We start from the raw sequence: 26017 nt of genomic DNA on the forward strand, positions 1-26017 counted from the left end.
TTTTTCTGTCAGGTTTCTGTTCCCTTTTGATGCCAAAATTGTGAAGTCTGCTGGCTGCTATTTCCAATATGGAAAAAAGCCTAGTAAATGCACTACATGTCATTTGGAACCAGTAGGACCAGTTACACAATACTGTATCTGTCATAGCTCACGTAAAAAAAAGAAAACCATGAGAGTGTGTACACAGGTTATTTCACACGTTCTCACCATTTCAGAACATTTACAGTATAAAGAAATATCTTACCATAAATAGTAAGAACAACTTAGAAAGTTTATGGACACTACTGTTCTGTACATTTCTGAATTCTGTAATCTTTTTAATCACAATCTGTAATATTTGGTATGAACTGTATAGGCTCCTCATAGATGTATGTATGACAAAATAATTCATTTCTTTCCCACCTAGGAGCTACATTCATTGTTTCCAGATGTTATCCTATGGCTGTGATGGCTAACCTCCGGCACTCAAGCTGTGGTAAAACTACAACTCCCAAGATGCACACTTGCTTGGCTGTTCTCAGAACTCCAAAGAAATGAATAGAACATGCTGGGAGGCGTAGTTTCACCACAGCTGGAGTGCCTGAGGTTAGCCATCAGCGTAACCTATGGAGACATATATGTTCTTGTTTCAACAGTTGACATAATTTGATTGGTTAATTTGAAACCCCTGCTATAAAGGTTGACACCCAGGACCTATATGACCGGTCATATACTGTTACTGCTGGAGAAAATAAAAATTTTGGAGTATCACAGACAATTGGGTGGATTCCTTGTTCAGAGAGCATATCAAAAATCTACCATGACAGTACACATCACAGCTGAGGCCTGTCATTGGCTGCAGTGGCTCATGGTTCCTGTGGGTTGAGGGTGGACAATCTCTTTTTGGAAACTGCCAAGTTGGCATAGGGAGTCTTACAGACCAGGCAATGCTCCCTAGTAAAAGGAAATGTTAATAAGCTGTTATCCAGGAGGTCAAACATTTTCTAGTGCCATCTATTTGATGAGTAATCTATAAGCCAGTGTCTGGCCCTTTAAGAGAGAACCTCAAACAGTGACCCACATTTACTAATGTGAGTTCACCTAGAATAGGTTTTAAATTGCTCCAAAATGTGGAAGCTGCCCTTCTAAGTTTAGATAAACTCAACGCTAACCCTGGGTTCACACCTGAGCGTTCTGAAAGGAGCGCTCTGTATGCGCGATTGTACCGGCGTTTACAATCGCGCATACAGAGACAAGCGAACGCCCATTGTCGCGCGTTCCCGAAAATCTATGTACAGGAACGCGTGACAAAACGCCCCAAAGAAGCTCAAGAACTTTTTTGAGCGTAGGGCGTTTTTCAGCGCGTTCAAACGCGCTGTAAAACGCTCAAGTGTGAACCAGGGCCATAGGGAAGCATTGGTTTTCATGTGTTGAGCGTTTTACAGCGCTGTAAAACGCTCAGGTGTGAACCCAGCGTTAGCCTGACAAGGAGGCCTTTCTTCATGGAAAAGGGGTATGACTTTGTGGGAAAGGGGGCCTAGCCTAATATATGACATTTAGGTCCAGTATTGCATCACTATTCTGGTGTAAAGATTGTCTCAAACTAAGCCAAACAATAGAAAAAACAAAAAAGACCCATGGCGTCCCAGAGGAGGGTGAAGGACAATGCCCACCCAATATGACCACAAAGGACACCCGTGATTTGTAACTCGGTACAAGCTCCCGAGTGAAATAGAAAAAGAACAAGAAAATGGCGCTCATAGTACCAAAAAGTTAAAAATATGCTTTATTTGAACATAATTAAAAGATATACATAAATAGAAAGACAAGTAAATATTATGCCATTTAAAAAGTGAATGGGAACAGAGAAAGAGCGCCACCCTGGGATGGCACACAGGTCAATTGTAAAATATCAATGTATGGGTCAAGGAAAGATACTGGGTACAATGACCAACCTATGACCTGATAGCAAGGTAAGAACCAAAATACATAGGTGAGTCAGTAGTCAACAAGCAGACCTGCACGGCAATGAACCAAGGTTTGTTTGGCAAGTGCAATATGAGGAGTAAACAACAAACCACAGTGGAGACCAGGTGTGGTAAAACGCCAAAGTCAAAATGCCGTGCAGGTGATAGAAGAGCAAAGACTCACCTAAGGAGGACCGTGTGTTGAGTTACCCAGGATGGCGCTACCCCAACGCGCGTTTCGGCGTGCCTTCGTCTGACCCCCACTGTCTAGTCTCCGTTTAGACCACATATTATCTGGCTCACTTGGTGCCAGATCTTGCGTCAGAATTTTTGGCACATCTCTGCTTCCATCCTCCTTGTCAGGCAACACAAAGGAATAGTCTGCAACACTAAATAAATCTGGCAACACAGCCTGTGCAGTAGTAAAACTGCCCCAGTATTTCTTCCAACACAGATGTGTTTTGGGCTCTTATTGGGTTCTGCCGTGGTTTCTTGGCTTGGCTTTTATTTTTCTTCTCTTTTATAAAACCAATTTAGTCACGGTTTGATGGGGATATCTCAGGGGAAGTGAAAAGTGTTAGCATCCTAAAGTAGTTGTCCATATGGTTCACAAGCCCTTTTAGTGCATATGGAAGTCATAGAGGAGGGTTCCCCACTAGCAATCCACCAATATAAATAATCATGTGTTCCTAGCCCTGGAAACCAAGATGAACAACCTCACTGCATCCATCTATTAAATATAGTATGTAAGTACAGTATATAAATTACCTTCTCTTTTTTCAGGGTCTCCAGAAGAAACTCCCTTCTTCCGCACTCAGCTTAATGCTTCGGAAACACTTGTTTGATTTAACCCAAAGTTTTATTCTTCCACTGGTAAGGAACATCTTTTTTAGGGTCCATGGTGGTGGGGCAGGAATGGATGTGGACAGCATCTGTATTTTCCCCTCCCCCACGACAGCACCATAGAGAGAGGGATCCACCCCCAGGGACAGGAAACCTACAGAAATAAAAGGGTGGAGCCTCTCTTCCCATTCAGTGGTTTCCTGTCCCTGGAGTGGGAGACCTACAGTTTACTTTTCAGGTCCTACCGTTGGTCTTTTGCTTCCTAGAGGGCTAGCGGTTTGCTGCCGGGGTCCATCGCGCTGCTGGGCAGGCTGTCAGGACCCTAGGATGCGGAGGTGCTCCAGGGGCCCTCCGTATCTTGCGGCAGTCATGCGGGTCACCTCTCAGGGAGAGCTCTGCCCCATGGGAGGCTCCTTCCGGTGGCGCAGTTAAGTGGTTATCCTCGATTTCGGGGCTCTGCCACTTAGCTTTATTCTGAAGTAACCCTTAGACAAAAAGGCTGAAACCTTCCTTAGGGGTGCCTGGGAGACCTCTACCTTAGCCTTTTGCCCAGCTATAGCTGCTATGGTTACGGCTAGGACCTTATCCTTTTGGTTGCAACAGTTAGTAGGGCAATTAAAAGATATAACCCCTAGGGATCAGATCTTATCTTCCCTGCCAACCCTACAAAAAGCAGCCGACTTCTTGACAGATGCATCGGTTGATTCCATTAAGTTCAGCGCTCAGTCAGCTTCCCTCACCAATTCGGCACGGAGGGCCCTTTGGTTAAAAAGTTGGAGTGGGGGTGATTTGGCCTCTAAACAAAGATTATGTAATATCCCCTGCCAGGGAGAATTTTTGTTTGGGCCTGAGCTAGACGACCTTTTAGAAAAGGCGGCGGATAGAAAGAAAAGATTTCCGGTCCCTAATCCTGCTTCAGTCTTTGGTCCCAGAAATAGGCAGTCCTTTCGTCCCTTCAGAGGTGGTACCAGTAGAAGGTCGGGCAGAGATAAGGATCAGAGATTTAGATCCAGGAATTCGGGGGGGAAAGGGTTCTTATTTGGAAACTCTTCCTCTACTAGCAAAAAACAGACCCAACAATGACGCCAGGTTAGAGGTGGGTGGAAGACTAAAGTTCTTCCAGGCTTCTTGGGAAAGGGTTGCAGGACCTTGGGTCCTGGACATCATTCGTTCAGGTCTAAAGCCAGAATTCGTTTCCTTGCCTCCGCAAAGATTTATTATTACAAAAAGTATTTGTGTAAGAGGTTCCTTTCCTATAATAAAAGAAGTTTTGGACCTTATCAAGAAAAATGTCTTGATTCCCGTTCCTCAAGAAGAACTGTCCGAAGGTTTTTTTCTCCCACCTGTTTTTAGTGCCAAAGCCAGACGGCACTTTCAGGACTATCATCAATCTCAGGGATTTGAACAAATTTCTGGTCTTCAGGAAATTCAAGATGGAGACGGTGAGGAATACGATTCAGCTTCTTTTTCCTCATTGTTTCATGGCGGTGTTGGATTTAAAGGACGCCTATTTTCACATACCAATGCACCAGAAGTTTCAGAAATTCCTGAGAGTGGCGATTCTGATAGAGGGGCAGATCCGACAATATCAGTTCCAGGCGCTACCCTTTGGCCTGTCCATGGCACCGAGGGTTTTTACGAAAGTGGTAGCAGAGATGGTGTCGTTCATGAGGATAAAAGATATTTTGATAGTCCCATATCTAGACGATTTTTTAGTTATTGCAGATTCTTTACGGGTCTGCGAACAGAATGTTCAGACTATTATTCAGACCTTCCAGGATCTAGGATGGATAATAAATTACAAAAAATCCAGATTGATACCGCTAAAAGTGCAGAGATTCCTGGGCCTAGTTTTGAACTCCGAGACTCAAAGAACGTATCTCCCAGAAGAAAAAATCACGAAGGTTTGGAGTCAAATAGAATCCCTCTCTTCCACCTCCCTGACACTCCGGAAGGCTATGTCGGTCCTAGGCTCTCTGAATTCCTGCATCCCGGTGGTGGAATGGGCTCAGCTTCACTCCCGACAGCTGCAGTCGGAGGTTTTGACAGCCTTAAAAAAACACGGAGGAAGAATTTCGGACACGACCAAGAAAAGCCTATCCTGGTGGCTGGTCAGGGACAATCTGATTCAGGGAATTCCATGGTCCTACCCAGATACTATTGTCCTGACCACAGACGCAAGCCCCTGGGGGTGGGGGGCTCATGTGCGGGGGTACAACTTTCAGGGTCTATGGTCCCCAGCTCAGAAGGCATTTTGCTCCAACCGGAAAGAGTTAGTGGCAGTCAGACTTGCAGTGAAGGCTTCCTTGGACCTTCTTGGCACAGGCCATGTGAGAATTCTTTCAGACAATCAGACGACAGTGGCATATGTAAACCACCAAGGGGGGACAAGGTCAGTATCCCTACGGTGGGAAGCTGGGAGATTGTTAACGTTATTGGAGAAACAGGTCAGTCACGTATCGGCTCTCCACATAAAAGGGAAAGAGAATGTTCACGCGGATTTTCTCAGCAGATACCCCTTAAAACAGGGGGAATGGTCCCTCAACGCATCAATATTTTCCAGGATCAGCGAGTCATGGGGCATGCCGACCATAGACCTTTTCAGTACAAGCCTGAACAAGAAAGTAGACATTTTTTGTTCTCTAAATCCAAGAGAATCCCCCTATGGGGTGGATGCTTTTCTCCTGAAATGGAACTTCCCTCTAGCATATGCTTTCCCCCCTTTCCAGTTGATCTCAGCAGTCCTAAAAAAGATCAGGAAGGACAGGGCAAGAGTTATCCTCATCGCTCCCTTTTGGCCCAAGAGGGCGTGGTTCACTCTGCTCCGAACCATGTCTATTTCGGACCCCTGGATCCTACCAGACCTACCGGATCTGCTGTCTCAAGGTCCAGTCTTTCATCCGGCAGTCGCTGGTCTCCATCTGACTGCGTGGAATTTGAGCGGAGCCTATTAATTAAAAAAGGTTTTTCTCAGGATCTCATCACTACCTTACTAAGAAGTAGAAAACCTGTAACTGTTTCCATCTACGCCAGGACTTGGAAGAAGTTTGAGTTCAGTAATCTCAACCCTAGGCATTTACCAGAAAGTGTCCCTATTTCCCAGGTCCTGGAATTTTTGCAGAAAGGCCTTTCCTTAGGTCTCGCTAAAAGTACGCTTAAAGTGCAGGTCTCTGCCCTTTTTGAGCAGAATTTTGCCATGAATCCATGGATTGTTAGATTTTTTAAGGCGGTAGATAGGATGACACCAGTCTCCTCCCCTAGGGTGCCCCCGTGGGATCTTAACTTGGTTCTTAATTCCCTTATCAAAGCACCCTTTGAACTCATTGATTCTGTAGGTATTACATTTCTTACCCTCAAGCTAGTTTTGTTAGTGGCCCTTACTACAGCTAGAAGGATTAGCGAGCTGCAGGCCATTTCCATCAATCCCCCTTTTACTATAATTCTTGATGATAGAGTTATTATTCTACCTGATCCGGCCTTTTCTCCCAAGGTGTCTTCTAAATTCCATAGGTCACAAGAGATCATTCTTCCTTCCTTTTGTGACCATCCCAAAAATACTGGAGAAGTCGTTTTTCATACACTAGATGTACGGAGATGCTTGTTACAGTATCTCAAAGTTACGGAAGGTTGGAGAAAGTCTTCTGCTTTGTTTGTTCTCTTTTCGGGATCAAATAAAGGGAAGAAGGCTACCAAAAGCACCTTGTCCAGATGGCTTAGGCTGTCCATTGTTCAGTCTTACTTGGAGGAGGGCCTGTCTCCTCCCCTTTCGGTGAAGGCTCACTCTACGCGTTCGGTTTCCACTTCGTGGGCAGAAAGGTCGGGGCTTCCATTGAACAAATTTGTAAGGCAGCCACGTGGTCTTCACCTTCTACCTTTTTCCGTCACTACCGTTTGTATCTACTTTCCTCTTCTGATCTTTCCTTTGGGAGAAAGGTTTTGCAAGCGGTGGTCCCTCCCTAGGAAGGGTTCTTTTCTCTGTAATTCTCTCTATGGTGCTGTCGTGGGGGAGGGGAAAAATGATGATTACACTTACCGGTAATCGGATTTTCCAGACCCCACGACAGCACCCTTCCTAATTCCCACCCTTGGTGATGGTTTCTTCTATGATCACAAAAAAAAAAAAAATATATATATATATATATATATATGTATGTTTTGATATATTGAATAATCTTACACAATTTATAAGCCTTTATGATGTTCTGTTTGGAATGACCAATGGTGTAGGAGTCCCACTCTTGCTCTGTAATCCACTGAATGGGAAGAGAGGCTCCACCCTTTTATTTCTGTAGGTTTCCTGTCCCTGGGGGTGGATCCCTCTCTCTATGGTGCTGTCGTGGGGTCTGGAAAATCTGATTACCGGTAAGTGTAATCATCATTTTCCACAGCGCGGCCCCGAACTTCCTCAGCCGGTCTGCGGCTCCGGAAAAAAATAGAACATGTCCGCAATAGCGGACAAGAATAGACAGTTCTATGGGGGTGCCGGCGGATCCGCAGTACACTACGGACGTGTGAATGGACCCTTATGCTGTTGTGAGCTGTTACACGGATGCTTATAATCTCTGTTTGTAACCTGTCTGTTTCAGGAACGTTATATGGGTAGCCTAATGCCACATCACAGCGCTATCACTCCCTGGAAGGTAGGTCATTACTCTATTTTATTACTTTATGCACTAATAAAGGGAGAACAGTAGGACCTCATTGGATATCATTACCAATATTTTTTTATTGCTCCAAAGCATCTAAAAATGCCTCATCTTATAAAATAATTATGCACAGTTTGTGTATTTAGCTCCTATACAGAACCTGCTGATGATGTATGACTCCTTCCATCTGCCCACAACATCTTATTAATCTACTGTCTGCTTCTAAACAGTAGAAGCTTCAGTGTGATAGTTCCACGTTTACCATAGGTAACAATAGGCAGCTTCCATCAATCCAAATGTGCAACTTTTACAATAAATTCCTTCTATCCGAAAATGAATATTTATTATTCATATTATTTAAATGAGTCATATTAAAAGAGAAAATAATTAAAAAGCCCTTTTTAATACATATTAAAAGTATTTTTTTATGTCTTGTGCTGAGGTATGATCGCTTGAAGATGTAGGTCCAAAGCCAATGTTGTAAAACTGCTTTTCCTCTTCTAATCTTTGCCAAGTGCAGCGCTATCAGACTATGGGGCAGATTTACTAAGACTGGCTATTCATACGGCAGTGTAAGGCTACTTTCACACTAGTGTTTTTACTGGATCCAGCAGGGTTCAGCAAAAACGCTTCTGTTACTGATAATACAACCGTCTGCATCCGTTATGAATGGATCTGGTTGTATTATCTGTAACATACCCAAGATGGATCCGTCATGTACTCCATTAAAAGTCAGTGGAGGACGGATCCCTTTTCTATTGTGTCAGAGAAAACGGATCCGTCCCCATTGACTTGCAGTGTGGGTCATGCTCGTCTTGCTCCGCATCCCAGGATGGAAATAAAACCGCAACTCTCAAGTATAAGAACGGAATGCATTTTGGAGCACTCCGTTCTGTTCAGTTACAATGAATAGGGACAAAACGGAAGCGTTTCTTTTTTGGTATTAAGACCCTATAACGGATCTTAATACCGGAAAATATTAACGTTAGTGTGAAAGTAGCCTTAGTCAAAATCATGTTGGAGTAAGATGTGATGAATATATTAAATTATGTGTTTGCTATCAAACCTGGTAGGATGTGCATGGTGTTTCATTTCATCTTTTAACACTTCACAAGGCCTTCATGGCAATGTTTCATCTGACATGTAGTCATCAGAATCTCCGGGCTGTGAATCTCTAAGGCTGTGGTCATATCACCCTACAGCAATATTTCGTAGATATATGTTGGGATTATTCCACAAAGTATTCAGCTGATGTTTGCCACTGTATAGCCATATAGTTCCATACATTGCCATTGATAAAAATGTATACACCACAGTATACATTTTTGCAGTGCTTTCCTATACAGTAAAAAAAAAAGTTACACCATCTTCCAAGAAAATTGTTACACTGCACCAGCTCACTTGGCATTCTCCTCTGGACCACAACTCTGCTCTGCATGTTGTTATCCAGGTGCTGGGTCATGCAAATCTGTGACCTTCTGGTCTCTTATAGGGACAGTGCTACAACACTAATTGTCACTAAGCACAGTCTGCTAAGATGTTTGTTCTCCTATTCCTTGTATGTTGACCTTGTCCACCTGTTCGCTACCCAATCATTGCTAGTCCTCTGCCTGACCCAACCCGTGTATCATCTGACTGTGAATCCTGTCTGCCACCTTGGTACCATGTACTAGTATCCATGCGCCAGCTGTTGCTAATGAAGAATACTCTGGGGGTAGCAGCCTTGTGTAAGTTAAAGGTTCACTGTGCTTTCAACAAAGTTTACATAAATCAATATTACTGGTGAGTATATGAAACTTTGTGCTATATCTTATCAGAGAACAACACCTTGTTCTCCCTCTACGACCAGTCTTCTCCACCCCTCTGTGACTGATGAAATAAGCTCTTAAATTGCCCTTTACTATTGATTTATGCAGCATTTTTCTCTTCTCTCTCACTGCAGTTCAACTCTTCCTCCTCCTCCCCTCTCCATTTGGGCAGAATGTAATCTGATCCTTCAGATAGCTGACAGCCATCTTGTTTTCAAGATGGACTTAGCAGAGAATATTAGTTTGGGTTGGGGTGGAGGCAAAATGTAGCATTTTTCTCTGATACAATATATTACAAAGTTTCTTATATTCATCTATACAATTGATGATTTATATAAACCTTTTTGAAATAACAGTGACCATTTAAGGGTAAAGCTCCTCTTAAACTGGTTAGGTATCCAGTGGGTCTGTGTCTCGAGGTGGCCATTGTTACTAAATTAATCACACCTTTCAAGAAAAGAGAGAATGTGTATGACCACACAGACATCAGATTGTCAGCAGAGCTAACTAAATTTCACTGAATGTGTTGGTGGTCTGCAGATACATATCTCATGGCTATGACCTGCTTTACTGAATATCAATGTTATATGTTTTTGTACTATATGATAGATATTATATTTTATTAAAATAGTCAAAAGTTAGGTCTCACTTGTGCAAATGTGTCTCTCTTTGCATAGAATCCCCCTCAGGTTCGGCCATTTCAGCAGGAAGAGCTAATGAAGATGCTAGAGCATACAGGTCCACAGTATAGCTCTGCAATAAAGGGGGACTGGATTGGACTTTACAGGTGAGCCGGGGGGTATCCTATAATACAGCAAGGAATGTAATGCAGTGTTATAGCTGTGTTATAGAGTTAAAAGTGTCACTTTAATTTAAAAACTAACTTTAGATATGCCATATATCTACCACTGCACCCCTATCAACGACGGGGCTTCAGCACTGTAATGAACCTGTTTACTTCAATCTCCTTAGAGAACTGACTGTGGACCATAGCCATGGCCTTTATTGCATACTGAGATCTCCAAGAAAGCCTAACGGGGAACACTACTTAGCAAAGATGGGCAATATATACTAGTAGGATTTTATTTTGCCTCTACTCTGCTTGACTATTTCTGACTCTGATTATTTAGGCGTTTCTTAAAGTCTCCCCATTTTGATGGATGGTATCGACACAAACAGAAAGAGATGAGAGAAAGACTTGAAACTGCGCATCTTAAAGTCATCTGTGAAGCAGTGAGTATTGCTGAAACATATAAACAGGACCTGTCACCACTCTTGAAATTACTGTTTTAGAAAACAATTGCAATAACAGTTCTGGAGCATCTTTTCATATAACTATATGTTGTTCCATTCCTCAGTTATCGTTTCTAGAAGTTTATAAATAAATCTGCAAGTAAGTATTACTAGTGGGGTGTGTCCCTGCACAGTCTGATACTATCCAACCGGTGCTGTGAATGTGAGACTGTGCAGTGACACACTGGTAACACTCAGTTGCAGATTCATAAAGTTCTCCTAGCAATTATAACAATAACTGAGGAACGGAATACACAGTTATGTGTGAAGATGATCCAGAATCGTTATTGTATGATGAATAAAATAATTTCGTCAGACATGTCGGGGAATAAGCCTGTCATTAAACAACTTATTCCATAACCTGAACAAAATGGCAGTGTTTGCGAGATTCCATCAACTGTGTCATCACTAATTATTAAGACTCAATGACATGAGTTTTGTTAATGCATTACAATAAATCATACCATCTAAATGTAGCTTTTGAATCTAATTATACATTTCTGTTAGCCTATAGTACTGATATAATAGCGTACCTACAGCGAAAACTAAACAAAACACGTTACTTGTACTTTCCCCGCTATAATAAAATTCCTGTCTTAGGGTATTTTCAGACTAGCGTTAAAGTTTTCCGGTATTGAGTTCCATCACAGGGGCTCAATACCGGGAAAAAAAAAACGCTTCAGTTTTATCCGAATACATTCTGAATGGAGAGCATTCTGTTCAGTATGCATCAGGATGTCTTCAGTTCAGTCACTCTTACGGTGTTTGGCCGGAGAAAATACCGCAGCATGCTGCAGTATTTTCTCTGGCCAAAATTTCCGGAACACTTGCCGGAATTCCGGACCCACCATTAATTTCCATTGAAATGTATTAATGCCAGATCCGGTACCAAGTGTTCCTTTAAAAGTGTGAAAAAAATAAATACCGGATCCGTTTTTCCGGATAACACTGGAGAGACTGATCCGGTATTTCAATGCATTTGTCAGATGGATACGGAAACAAATGCTATCCATTTGCATACGTATTTCCAAACTGCCAGCCGGAATCCTCTAATGCACGGGTGTCAAACACAAGGCCCACGGGCCGAATCCGGCCCGCCAGACCTAGTCATGTGGCCCGCGCAGCCGCCGCCAGCCTTCACCTTTTATTCTCTTTTTTTTTTTTTTGACACAAGAAAGCAGCCTCTTCAGCACATGCGCCGCAGCCTACAAGCCAGAGAACGTCTGCCCTCTAGCGGCGCCGGCCGTTCTACACAGGAAACCTCCACTTTCAGGGGTGTGGAATTCCTATCGCCCGACGCCCGGGACATGCTGCAGTTCCGGGCGCCGGGCAAGTAGTTTGAACAGTTGTTCAGCCCTGTGCGGGCAAGTAGCAGGGACATGTCGGTTGGGCAGTAATAGGAGCGGTCATATGCTAGCCGCGAGCTGACCGCTCCTACATCTATGTCAGCCTGCCCCTGCATCGTGCATATGAGTACCGTACATATCACTTCCTGCAGGCGGCCCCCGCTCCTCCCGGCTCCTGTATCGAAGTCTCCGCCCACCTGCCAGCACAGGAGCGCACAGTAAGTCAGCACACCGTCTCCAGAGACTGAGTAATTGCAGGCCAAGATGGGAGAAGAGGAGTGAGAGACCCCACGGCCCCCTGCAGATGAGCGTTCCTCCCGGAGCCTGTCCACATCGCAGCTCCCGCCCTGACCTGCAAGCGCTGACTGGGGTCACATAGCATTATACTGATTTATGATGCTATGTAACCCTTACAGTTCTGGAATGTATTGGATAACACGGACAGCATTATGTCAGTGTTATACAACACATTCCAGAACTGTAAGGGTTACATAGCATCATAAATCAGTATAATGCTATGTGACCCCAGTCAGCGCTTGCAGGTCAGGCCGGGAGCTGCGATGTGGACAGGCTCCGGGAGGAACGCTCATCTGCAGGGGTGTCAGAAATAAAGGTTGTGCTGTCTGTCTTCTGAGGCTCTGGCCCTGCCTGCAATCTGCACTGCACGTGGCACTTGATAAACTATAATGTCTCCCTGTTGCCCCCATACAGTATAACGTCTCCTTGTGGCTGCCCCCATACAGTATAACGTCTCCTTGTGGCTGCCCCCATACAGTATAACGTCTCCTTGTGGCCCCCATACAGTATAACGTCACCTTGGGGCTGCCCTAGTGCCCCATACAGTATAACGTCACCAAGCGGCTGCCCCCGCACACTATAACCATAACGTCACCCTGTGGCCCCTGCCCCCATACAGTATACAACCGTATACATCCTACAGATACAACCGGCCCTTTGAGGGTGACCAAACTGCTGATGCGGCCCCCGATGAATTTGCGTTTGACACCCCTGCTCTAATGCAAGTGTGAAAGTTCCCTTACCGAGACATTGCAGTGCTGGACATATCATTTGTGGAGCCTTTTCTTCAGAACTACAGTTTGTACTGTAGATTTCCTTATTTCTACTTCATTACGGTTATGGTCACATTTAGCAAGTCTGTGGCTGATCTGGCCAACATCCACAGCAGCAAAATCGACACCAAATTGTGTGCAAACATAAAGTGGAATTACTGTGGAATTACTGTACTTATACCCTCTGTATTGCAAAGGGTAAAAACCGCAGCAGCAACATAAATTGACCTCCTGATTATTTAATATTTGCACAGCATGGCAAATTATTTGCTAATCCCAGTGCGGATTTCCAGCGTGTGGATGAGATTTTGTTTAAACCTCGTCCACTTTGCTGCTACTGTGAACACTGCAGATTTTCACAAGTAATTCTGCAGCTGAGAATCCGCAGTGTTTAAAATTATGACACATGTGACTGTACCCTAAGGTACGTTCAGATAAGGTTGATTTCCACAGCCAGGCCTGCAAGGTTACAGTGTATAGTACAAGAGATTAAATGATCACATCCCATAAGGGGACTAAAAAATTGTAAAAGTTTTTATAGCTATCGATCACCTTTTCCATCTCAACGGCAGTGTAATACAACACTAGCAAGATGAATGAGATTTTCCTGCACACTTTGCTTATTTTTAGCGAAGAAACTGACCTGCCGTGTGGATTTTAAAATCTGTTGCATGTCAATAATGTGCAATTCCGCACCTCACACATAGTGGTTTTCCCCATAGACTTCAGTGGGGTTGTTAAACAGAAAAGTCAGCAACAAAAAAATGCTGAAAAAAAAACACCTAAACTGCTAAAAATAGTGCATTTTTTACCAGTTTTTGGTGCAGATTTCCTGCATACAAACCACACCGTGTGAAGGTAGCCTAAATGGAATCTGTCACCATGATGCTGGTCTAATATCTACAGTAATACATGAGTAGCACTGCACATAAGGAGTCCGAATTACCTTTTATTGTTTTCCTACTCCCTTTGCGACCACAAAACAGCAGTGAAATACATAGTCTAGACTGTTATGCTGTAACACCATACAAGAGAGAATTCCTGTGCACATGTCTGTCCTGGAATGTATTTTAGCACAGTTTTAAACGCGGACAGTGGAGGAACGGGGCAGTAGGAAAATGAAAAATGGGCAAGAATACTCGTGTATTACTGTAGATAATAATCCAAATTCGTTGTGACAGATTCCATTTAAGGGGTTAAAATGAATAGTGTGCAGTCTGCAAGAGAATAAAGCAGTGAATAAAACAGTGTTTTTTTAAATTCTATAATATAAACTCCTTTGCACACAGTGGATAACTGGAGGTATGCTTTATATAGACAGCAGGTAGTAGATATACTGTATAATGAAACTGCTGAGGATACAAACTAATAATGTATACAATGTGTATGCGACTAATGCCTTTTGTGCATTTACCACAGAATATAACAGCATGGATAAAGAACAAATCAGAAGTGGAGATTGTGGATCTGGTACTGAAACTCAGAGACAAACTGGTAGTGTATCTAAATTCCATAAATCCGTTAATGTCACGGATGTCACATTCTTTTTCATTGCAAGTCTTACCATTATCACTGACGCTTCCTGCACCTTGACATTATCAGTATGTACAATTAACGTACAATTATGTCAGTGATTGCACAGACCCAGAAGCTCAGATCCTGATTTTTGTGAATCTTTAAAAGGGTTGTCCAGTTTTAGCAAGAAACCGGCCAACGCTGGGGAATAGACTGCAATAAAGAACTGAGCAGTAAGGAGGATAGGACCCTCTCACTTTCCAAAAGAAGGGGGAAGGAGACAGTGGGTGAGTGTAGAAGATGGCTGTTTAATGTTTGCTGGGTTTATTGTGGATTGTAGGTAAATTGAAAAGTTTACTTTTCAAATAGCTTTTGAAAGTTTAAATAGTGGAGGAGAGTCCATTGTGCTTGGGTAGTGAGTTCCAGAGTATGAAATGCACAAGAGAAATATTGTGTGTGAGGAGCAGACAAGAGGAGAGTAAAGAAAGAGTTATTGTGAAGATCAGAGATTACATGTGGGGGTGTATCAGGAGAGTAGGTCAGAAATGTACAATGGGAACAGATTGTGGACGGCCTTGTATGTTATTATTTTAAAGTGACTTGGCTGGGAAATGGGGAGCCAGTGAAGAGACTGGCAGAGGGTTGAGCCAGAGGGGAAGCAGAGTTGAGGATAGAGTGGAGGGGCACAAGAGTGTTAGATGGGAGACCACTGAAGAGGATGTTGCACTAGTAAAGAAGATGATCCGGGCATGCACTAGCATTTTTGTTGACTTAAGATTGAAGAAGGAGTGAATGACGGAAGGAGACAGCAGGAGGAGGTAAGAGGTTGGATGTGTGGTTTGAAGAACAAGGAAAAATCAAATGTTAACCCCAAGGCAGACTTTTGAGACCGGAGAAAGAATGAAGCTGTTACAGTGGATTTTTATTTGTTCCGATTTATTTATAGAGATCTATACCATATTTTTCGCTTTATAAGGCTACTTTCACACTAGCGGTTAAGTTTTCCGGTATTGAGATCTGTCATAGGGACTCAATACCTGAAAAAAAAGCTTCAGTTTTGTCTCCATTCATTGTCAATGGGGACAAAACTGAACTGAACAGAACAGAATGCACCAAAATGCATACCGTTCAGTTTAGTTGCGTTCCCATACCGGAGAGCAAACCGCAACATGTTGTAGTTTGCTTTCCGTCCTGGGATGCGGAGCAAGACGGATCCGGCAAGACCCCCAATGCAAGTCAGTGGGAACTGATCCATTTTCTCTGACACAATCTGCAACAATAGAAAACGGATACGTCCTCCATTGACTTTCAGTGGAGTTCATGACAGATCCGTCTTGGCAATGTTAAAGATAATACAACCGGATCCGTTCATAACGTATGAAGATGGTTGTATGATCAGTAACGGAAGCATTTTTGCTGAACCCTGCTGGATCCAGTAAAAACGCTAGTGTGAAAGTAGCCTAAGACGCACTTTTTAGCAAGAAAAAATCTTGCAAAAAAGTGCATTCATCTTATAAATGGCAGTCAGTAAGATCCAGCATGGCCAGACCCCCCTGACTGCTTCCTTAATGATCCAGCAGAGAGCACATACAGTGCTTTGCCCAATCAGTGAGAGAGCTGTGCATCTGCACACACTTCCCTCTCCCTGCTGAAGCCAATCTGTATTATCAGGGGCAGCAGGAGAGCACGCTGTACTGAAAGGAAAAAAAAATCCAAGTACAGCTTAAGGACCTTCAATGATGTCATTCATTGGGAGGGGCCAGAACAGAGGAACTTTACAGCCGACACTCTCCAGGAGAACAATGCTCCTCCTTGCTGCTTGTGCTTACAGCTGAACTTCCCCCTAGTAGAGGCAGAGACAGGCAGCACCAGATCTAGAAGCACATGCACTCTGTGACTTGGAGGGTCTCCTCCTTCTCTGTGGTCCCTTGGGATAAAATCTACACCCTCTGTGGACTATTTACTAGGAGGCTCACTTTTGGGATTGTGTATTTTGGACTGGATCCTGTTTATTGAGATCCAATGACTGAGTTGGCTCCAGTTTACAACATGCACCGAGGAATCTTGAAGCGGCAGCTGGCATTGTACAATGTAAATCTATCGATGTCAATCACTGGATTGTACTCTGTGTATAATGCCTATGAAGAAGAGCAGGCGGTGCCTACAGGGTTGGACTGCTTATCTCATGATTCTGGCAGTTGTGAATTACCTCTCCTTACCCCGTGCAGCAAAGCAGTGATAAGTCAGGTGTTGAGGGCCACATTTAATGGATTTAGAAAGTAACAGCGGCACTTTGGTACTCCCAACAATCCATGTTTGTGGAATCGGAGAATCAGACTCAAGTGTGCCAGTGGCTTGCATGGGCCGTTGCTGAATTTTCCTTGGAGAATGTAAACTTTCAGAAATGTATTATGAATGGACAAAAATTGTCCAACATGGGAAAAGAACAGTTTCTAGAGCTGGCCCTGTACTTCGTCGGTGACATTCTGTGGGAGCATCTGGAACAAATGATGAAAGAACAAGAAAAGGTTCAGGATCAATATAGCGACGGCTCCAGGCATCACACCGGCCACCAGTGGATAAGCAATGACTCATTAAGCTTCAATATTGAGCCTCTGCATTATGTATCTCAAGTGCAGACTTAACGTAAAACAGAAATGTACAGCGACCTGTGTCGAGTTACCCAAGTCACAAATATCCTACAAGTAAAGCAGGAGTTCCAGAGTTATTCCTACATGAAATCCATGGGAAATAATTATTCCTTTCTGAACCACGACTATGGTCAAAGCAACATGAATGTTTTGCTAAGCTCTCTTAATTTTAGTAAATCCTTGGACATGGACTCTGTAGACAGTGGCTCAGAAAGCGCAGATTCCCTACTACAGTCATGGATGAGCCATTCCTCACTGGTCGACATTCAACGTGTTCCATCCTATGAAAACTTTGAGTATGATGCCAGCCAGTCACTATGTTTAAACAGGCCGTCATTGTCTTTCAAAGACTATATTTAAGACTGAAATGATCCAGTGGAACAGGGCAAACCAGTTATCCCAGCAGCTATTCTTGCTGGGTTTACAGGGAGTGGACCAATTCAGCTCAAGGTGTTAAGTGATCCAAGAGAGGGACACTTTTTTGAACAGAAATAAGTGGTAATCAGTGTCAAAAACACAAAGAGGAGCATAGAGTAATGACGTTTAACTTTGGCAGCTAGCAGATCATTAGTGACTTTGGTTAGGGCAGTTTCAGTAGAGTGGCGGTGTCAAAAGATTGCCTAGATTTTAGCTAGTCAAAAAGTTAGTGGGATGAGAAGTGGGAGGATAGTTCAAGGTTGTAATATTGGTTGCAAATGGGAGTAGTTAGATGGGGTGATAGCTAGATTAAGGACTGGTCAAAGGCTTCTTGACACCAGGTTTGATAGGTTGAAGAGGTGGGTTAGGGTAGGGATATGCATAGTGCCAAGTTTAAGGATGAAGTGGGATGAAATTGGGTCAAGAGCACAGGTATTTGATTTGGAAAGTAGAGTGGAAAGCTTTTTCTCATTGATAATGAAGAAGTGTAGTAAAGGGTAATTCCCACCTAAACATCAAAAGTCCATCAATATCTGCTTGCAGCAGTCCAACTCCCATCATCCCCACCAAACAGCTGTTCCGCAGTAGCTGCAGTGCCACACAATTCATCAAATGTGTATTTGTCACGGCCTTTGCTGTGTGCGCTTGTGCCATGTTGTAGTTGCCGGTGGCAACGTGTTGCTGTTATGGCATGTGGTGGCAGTGTCTCGGCTTTGGCTGTGTTCGCCGTGACATGGTTGCCACGCATGCTGTTGCCGGTGGCAACGTGTTGTGTGTTGGCTGGTATGTGCATTTCCCCTTTAAGTTGTAGCCTTCCTCTGTCTGGTGCTGGAAGGGTTAACTCCCTGACTGGGTGTGGTCACTTGGGTTTTATCTCCTGTGGTTTCCTGGCTGGAGTCAGTTGTACTTCAGCTGTCGTTGGTGCTGGTGCTCTGCTCCAGTCCAGGGTGATCTATCTGCCCAGTCCTTGAGGGCCACCTTGTAGGACATCAATGTCATCTGCAATGTCATTCCTTTGTCTCCCTTGTATCCCCTATGTACCCAACCTCACTGGTTGTATGTTTGGTGTGAGTTTATGTTCAGGGTTTGTTGTACGTCTTGTTTGTTACATGTCTGGGCTGTTGTTGGTGTTTGTCCCTGCATGTATGCAAGACGTTTTCCCTGTGTGTGTTGTACCTCCAAGAGGGGGCTGGTTTCCCGGAGGGGTGAACCATAAGTCTGTATGCAATGCTGCCTGCTTCATGGGGTCCAGGCAGTATCAGAAGTGCTGGATACCTGTGTGTGTGTGTGTTGTCTGTACGGTGTCCTACTTGGTGTGTGGGCACCTGTACTTATGCACGGGTTCCAGTCGTGGTGGCTGCGGCAGGTAAGTGTGTTTCTGGTGTTCTTACCTGCCGACTCTGTTGCTGCATATGGTCTTTTCCTTTCCTTGCTGCTAGGCCTTTTGAGACTCCTGTTCATCCGTGTCTGGGAAGAAAAGGTCGTCTCTCCCCTGCTCCTATGTAAGGGATTATCAGGGCCAAAGGTTTCCAAGGTATGAGTTGTCCTACCATCAAGGTCCACTCATACGGTTAGGAGTTAGGGTGAGGATTAGGGACACAATAGGAGGTGACCTGCTCCCTGATTCCGGCGTCCTGGCCTAGCTGCTTCCTCGTTATACTTGACATTGTACGGTGGGTGGGTTTCCCCCACTCCCCACCATGACAGTATTGTACAGAGCAGTTACTTCAGCGCTCCTTGAATTCAAGTGAATTGAGGAGGAGCAAAGCACCCATTCATAGTGACCAGCTTTGAGGACGATGCCAGCCAGTCATTATGTTTAAACAGGCCTCCAGAGCTACTTCAAACCAGCTAAGTGGTGGGGGTGTCGGGAGTTGGAGCTCCTCTAATCACACATTGTTGACCTGTCCTAAGGATAGGCCATTAATATAAAAATCCCATAGAACCGCTTTAACAATTTAACAGCAGCTCAGGCAATATGGCTGCCCTCATAATCAAGTATATAAAATAATAAATATCTAAAATCAAAACGGATTAGAAAAAAGGACTGTGGGGGAAGTCGGTCTTTATATCCCGTGCACTGACAGAGGATGTGCTTAATTTATGACAAGACACACGCCTCATCAATAATTAAGTACATCCTCTGGGAGTCTGTGTGCCTTAAATGAAATCTATGCCTACTCATAGCTGGTGTAGATTTTAGTTATCATTTACACCAGAAATCTGCTGGACTGATGGCCCTACCCAAACACCTTTCCCTTATCAGAAAATTGTCAAGATGGAGGTTAAACGTTATTTGTGCAAAAATTTTTGCATAAATGACATTTAAAAAGTTGCAGACCTGTTATCTTTTTTTTTTTTTTACTTTGGTGCACTGGTTTTCTGGTATATGGGGATGATAAATCCTCCCATGTGTCACTATCTGGTTTTAATGGCAGAAAAAAATTAGATTTGACACATTCGCTTCAAGTAACTGTGTGACATCTGTTTCCAGGTTCGGGCACACAGACAACATCTTCCGGTCAGCCCTGTTTCACTGAACAGATTGAAGCTTCATATTGATGAAGTTATTGGCTCCCTTCCTGAAGACCTGCAGAGCATTTTGCATCCTCGCTGAAGAATACCACAGCATCCCTTAATATGCCAGTCATCGGTGTACACCATATAGCGTCACTGTACATCTTTGTGCTCTTTTACTATTCAGAGACAACTATAGGTTATCCTACAACTCTACAGAAAGCTTATTATGTCTTATATTCTATCTCGGACGAGAGGAGGGTGACATAATACAGTATAGCACAGAACATATTGCTAAAGAATTATGTGGGATTTTCACTGAAATGACAAGCACAACAAAACTGATCTGTGTGAACATCTGATGATTCTCCACATTTTTTTAAATATTAAATGGTTTGTCTGGGTTTAGAAAAAGATGACTGCTTTCTTCCAATAACAGAGCCATACCTGTCTCTGAGTGGAATTGAGCTCCATTGGAGAGAATGGGGCACAGCCGCAATATCACACATGACCGTTGGACTGGTGTGGTTCTGTTTTTGGAAAACAGCAGTTTTACAACCCCTTTAAGACCACAACTTGATCATGAATGTCAGTGCCTCTGAGTGATTTCAAATTTTTGTGACTCAAAGTGACCGTGTCCCATTAATACTGATCAAAGAAGCAGCGTAAGATAGTATACAATGCATATCTGTCCTATGACCTGAATCCTACAATCAGGACCACTCTGATATCACCCCACTAAAATTGAACTTCCCCCAAGAACACAACCTGTGAAAATATGGTAGATGGATGAAGTGGCTCTCTAGAACATGCAAAGGGTGCAGTATTCTTTAATTTTGTAATGCATGTTCTGTATATGGGTGTGTTTACATATGCACGTTCCCGTATACTGAGTATTTGGGATTTTTGTATGCAGGACACCCATACACTCGCTGCATCGATGTGTGTGTAAACAAACTTACTTTAGAGAGGAAACCTGAAGGACAGATTCCCTTGCGGCAAAGAATGTATCATTAGAAAAATTACATTTTATTCAAAAGTTTTTGGTGATTTTTGTTTTGAATACATACAAGTGTATAACTAGCCCTAAAAAGACTTCTGAAATATTTCAGTTTTCACAGTGGACACCAGCGCACGCACAATAGGCTGACATTACCTGCCCTCTGCAGCTCACTTGTGAGCTTTATCATGTAAACTGGGCCAGAATGAGCAGTCATCTCATTATCAATAGAAGGAGGAGCATTTATAGGGATTTATTTAACAGAGAGAACCCCACAGGTAGTTGCCGTGAGTCCTTCTCCAGGCATCTCCAGCAAAATGGTGGCAGTAAGATTCCAAAAATAAAAATCTAGAATAAAATAATAAACACATCATATTTCATAGAAGCATCTGAGGCGCCATATGATGCAAATACCCAATAAAAGCATACATCCGTTAATGCAGTAATTTATTTAGTCTTTGTTTCTTCTAATCATGAATCTAAATTTTTCTCTGTTGTACCTCTGTACTCTCATGGAGACATGCGCTACCAGTTCTCTATAGTTTGCTATATTTATAATTGTTCATGGTTATTATGAAAATCACATTTTCACCTTTACTAATCTGTATCTCTTTAAGGTAAATGCATTTTCAGTGGATTACAATTACATCTTTAGATTTACTTAGTTGTCCAGAGTTTTATGAAGAAAGAAGCCTTCACAAAAAGTCTCTTACAATTGTAATATCCTGCTTTTAGTAGTACTTCTATATGCTCTGTATACCCGTATATTCCATTGTATGCATGCCTGGAAACCGCCAATCCAGTTCTTTTAAAATAAAAACATGTTCGAAATAACTCTCAGTACCTATGTAATTCATTTGGAAACGCAGTTTTTCACATTTTTGTGACCACAGCTGAAAGGTGGATACAGTTATAGTCTGTCTTTAAAGGGGTATCCTTGTAATTACTGGATAGGGATAACTGCTAGATCCGAGAGGATTCAGACAGCTGGGACCCCTGTTGAAGTTGCTTTAATTAAAGAATTTAAGATACACTCTGGTGCTCCAAATCAAGGTACCCTCAAGGGGTTAATAGCCACGCGTGGAGAGACACACTCTGACACAAAGCTGGTCAAGGCAATCTCTATGTTTATTACAATAAGTAAAGCAGCTATACACCTTCAGGGAGGCGGTCTTTTTTGAGGCACATGCCATAATTTCATTGGCTTAAGAAGGAAAAGGAGATAAGATAACACTTGGCTTCTGTGCAGTATGCACTAGGTCATAAACTTGGGAATGTAAACATCTATTGGTCCACGCCATGTAATGGTGGCCTTCATAACCTCAATACTACATACGTCATATGTGACACTTCAAGGAGGTGCTTTTCCATAGGCAGCGATTCCTCTAGCTAAATAATTGTCTTAAACATTCTTCTACAGTCTATACATCATCTGTGGGAGAAGTGAGGGGCCTATTGCAGCTTCAGTTCCCCTCTGTTCTTGCTTCAGTGTTGGACAAATAGACAGCTTTAAGCAAAGGGGAATGGGAGGCAGTTGAGATAAGGAACAAGCAGCTTAAGGCAACTACATAAGAAAATCAATCTAGTTACATGAAAGAAAGATATATATTGTCATATGTTTAACTGGACAACACAGTATTACTGCCCTGAAGTTTTTCGCTAATGTCATTGCCACAGAAGACTATGGGTATAGCTGCTGCCACTAGGAGGCAACATTAGTTAATAAAAGTGTGAGCTCCCATCAGCTATACCCCTCCAGATACTGAGCTAATCAGTTTTAGCTTAGTGTCGATAGGGTCGGCTGATATTTTTACTTTTTTTTCCCCTCATTTTTCTCACAGAGATACAGGCAGTTCTTACCTTCTGTAACCCTACACTCAAGGAGGAAATCCAGTGGGTCACCAAGCCTGCTACTCGTACCCTGCTAAGGCACTGTTCCAGATCTAGCGTTTCTAGGGCAGCCAAATACTACAACCCCCTGCTTGGGCCTTGTGGGATTTGGGAGGTGGAGCTCTGAAGTACCCGCCATTCCAACTCAGTCCTTTTGCATTGTTTTTCTGTCTCTCCCCTTGTTCCCCTCCAGTGTCCAGACCAGCCCTGGGAGGGTGCATAGTGCAGCTACCCAGGCCTGGCTCGATGTGCAAGTGGCCACAGCAGCTGCCTAATACAGTCAACGGCTTCAGTCTGGGTATGGACAGCTCCGGCCTCTCAGTTTTCTCCCTTCCTCATGGCTGTGGCTTTTTCTGCCTACTAAGATGTAGGTCTGGCAGCCTCTTATTCTTGTCCGTTCCATGTCAGCTGGAGACCTCATAGCACCCAGACCCCCCTCCTTCGCCCACAGCTGTCTCTGAGATCCAGTTAGGGTGGCTACTCAAACCACCATCAAAAGACTGACTTTATAACCACGCCCCCCAGCTTCGCTAACCCACACCCCGACCCAGTGAGGCCACGCCCCTGCCCAGCCAGTCCGCAGCCGACGTGGATTTTAAAAATGAAAAGGCAGAATCAACTTCAGCTCTGCTGCCGGGGCGAGAGGGGCAGTGACTTTATCACTGCAGCTCACATTCAGACAGCACAGTGCTGCTGTCTGAACCTGAGCTGTTCAAAAGGACATCCCTGTGTCCGTTCAGACCCTGCACTGGATGGAGGACAGGGAGTATAAAAGCCGGCTTAAAATCGGACCTATGGCCACCCTAGGTCCAGTGCTGTTATTGCGGAGGCTCCTTCATGCTCAAGGCCCGGTTTCCACTTGAGCTTTTACAGCCTACCATGCCTCACCTGGTTGGTCAGTCTTCAAACTCTGGATCCTTCCTGCTCCCTCTCCTTTCTACAGTCTGCAGCAACTTGCAACCCATCTAAGCCTGGGCTGGACCATCTGCTTAGGGAAAATGGTGCCAGTTCCCCCCAACTCTCCTGGCCATTTTTCCGTTTGGAGCCCATTTGGTCGTTCCAAAACTGAATGTGTCAGGTGGCCATGTCAGTCCCACCTATTTCTCAAAGTGTCATAGAGAAGCATTACACAGCCTTACAGCGCATTTTATGTGACTATCGTATAGCCCTCTGTTATTTTATGCACCCTTTAATAGGCATAGTTGCAACCTGATGCCACTTCGGACAAGCCTCCACACTCCTGATGTGCACCAAGCACCCACATTGCTAGCCCGTGCAGTTCTGGCAGGCATCAGGCACACCAAGGCAGAATATTGCACTGGGCACCCTAATCTGTAGCTAGATTCGCTATCACTGGCTGGAGCCCAGGAGCCAGCGTGCAGGATCGGAGTTGCAGGGAGCAGGCAAGTATGAATCTTTCCATAGCGGAGGCACACTGCAGGCACCTGTAAAAATTGTCTTATTTCTACCAACATGTTTAATGCTGTCTTCCTGTTCTGTCTAGCAGTTCTGAGATAACCTTAGGCATCCCCAGTGGTGAACATTCTCCTCTGGATTTCACTAGTAAACATGTGCAGCGCAGTTGGATAAAAACCCACTATGTGAATATCAAAAATAATATGCCTGGATACTTGGGAAGGGAAACATGCTTTACTATAGGTTCACAAAGGCTTGAACCCTCTCCCCAATAGTTTCAGGCATTGGTTCGCTGTTGGAGAGGCTAGGACTATGGCTGGATTCAATTTGACAGCCATTAGTCAAACGAGTGCCTGGGTACATTAGGGATACCTCGGATGTACTGAGGAGTTTTTTTTCATTAACAATGGAAGAGTCAATATACGCGGCCAACTATGGATGTGATGTCGGTGTATCCATCAATTCCCCACAATGTTGCTATCCTTGCACTTGAATACCATCTACACAGATATAGTAAATATTCTTATGTATTGGAGGTGACCCTGTTTTATATATATATATATTATTTATTTTTTACTCATTTTAATATGTTGATCATCGGTATAGCACATGACAGGGTGTGGAGCTCCCTGCACGGTCGGGGGAGGGGGCTGTTCCCCTTTCCTCCTCCTTCTTTGGTGAGGGGGCGTACTTAAACCTGAGTGTTTGGAGCTCCATACGGTTACGACTAAGAACGTAAAGTTCGAAACGCGTCAATTGTGCAAGAGTAAAAGCATGTGTCCATATATGTAAAGCCGTTACTGGAAATAAAGACTACGCAACGAAACTACATACGAGTGCTGGAACCTCTTCTTTTTGCTGCTTTCACACTAGGTTTTTGCTGGATCCAGCAGGGTTCAGCAAAAACGCTTCAGTTACTGATAATACAACAGTCTGCATCCGTTATGAACGGATCCAGTTGTATTATCTGTAACAAACCCAAGACGGATCTGTCATGAACTCCATTGAAAGTCAATGAGGGACGGATCCGTTTTCTATTGTTTCAGCTAGGATAATACAATCGGCTGCATCCGTTATGAAAGGATCCGGTTGTATCATCTTTAAAACAGCCATGATGGATCTGGCACTAAAACGGATCCGTCCCCCTTGACTTGAATTGGGGGTCATGCCAGATCCGTCTTGTCTGCATCCTAGGACGGAAAGCAAACTACATCATGTTGCGGCTTGCTCTCCGGTATGGGAACATAACTAAACGGAATGTAATGCATTTTGGAGCACTCCATTCTGTTCAGTACAGTTTTGTCCCCACTGACAATGAAAGGGGACAAAACGGAGGCGTTTTTTTTCCGGTATTGAGCCCCTATGACGGACCTCAATACCGGAAAACTAAAACGCTAGTGTTAAAGTAGCCTAAGTCCCCAGCATTCCAGTTTTGGCATAAAATACTTCTTCTATTTAGATTCCAGTGAAATCATATTTATTTGCGCTTTTCTCATGCTAAGAACTTTGCAAGTTTTGAAACACGTAGATATAGATCGACAAGGATTTGTCATGCTTCTATGACAATACTGGATTGCCTATGACTTTATTCTTTTGCATATGTAAAGATTACCTGTGACAGATGAAACCCAGTAGGATTTGCTAAGTTTGCTTCTCTTG

General features: G+C 43.6%; 1 protein-coding gene and 1 pseudogene across 3 annotated transcripts in view; both read left to right on the plus strand.

The window, feature by feature from the left end:
• The window catches only part of DENND6B (DENN domain containing 6B), a 106917-nt gene extending 85075 nt beyond the window's left edge, over nucleotides 1-21842 (plus strand). For all 3 annotated transcript variants that reach the window (XM_044279931.1, XM_044279929.1, XM_044279930.1), the window contains 6 exons: nucleotides 2730-2819; nucleotides 7376-7429; nucleotides 9921-10030; nucleotides 10374-10476; nucleotides 14372-14446; nucleotides 20030-21842. In XM_044279931.1, the coding sequence (XP_044135866.1) occupies nucleotides 2730-2819; nucleotides 7376-7429; nucleotides 9921-10030; nucleotides 10374-10476; nucleotides 14372-14446; nucleotides 20030-20152 (555 nt within the window). In that variant the 3' untranslated portion in view covers nucleotides 20153-21842. The remainder of the gene's footprint in view (nucleotides 1-2729; nucleotides 2820-7375; nucleotides 7430-9920; nucleotides 10031-10373; nucleotides 10477-14371; nucleotides 14447-20029) is intronic.
• Nucleotides 16490-17613, plus strand: LOC122926940 (annotated as a pseudogene).
• Nucleotides 21843-26017: the final 4175 nt, after the last annotated feature.

The sequence above is a fragment of the Bufo gargarizans genome, chromosome 2, assembly GCF_014858855.1.
Source record: "Bufo gargarizans isolate SCDJY-AF-19 chromosome 2, ASM1485885v1, whole genome shotgun sequence".
Taxonomy (NCBI): domain Eukaryota; kingdom Metazoa; phylum Chordata; class Amphibia; order Anura; family Bufonidae; genus Bufo; species Bufo gargarizans.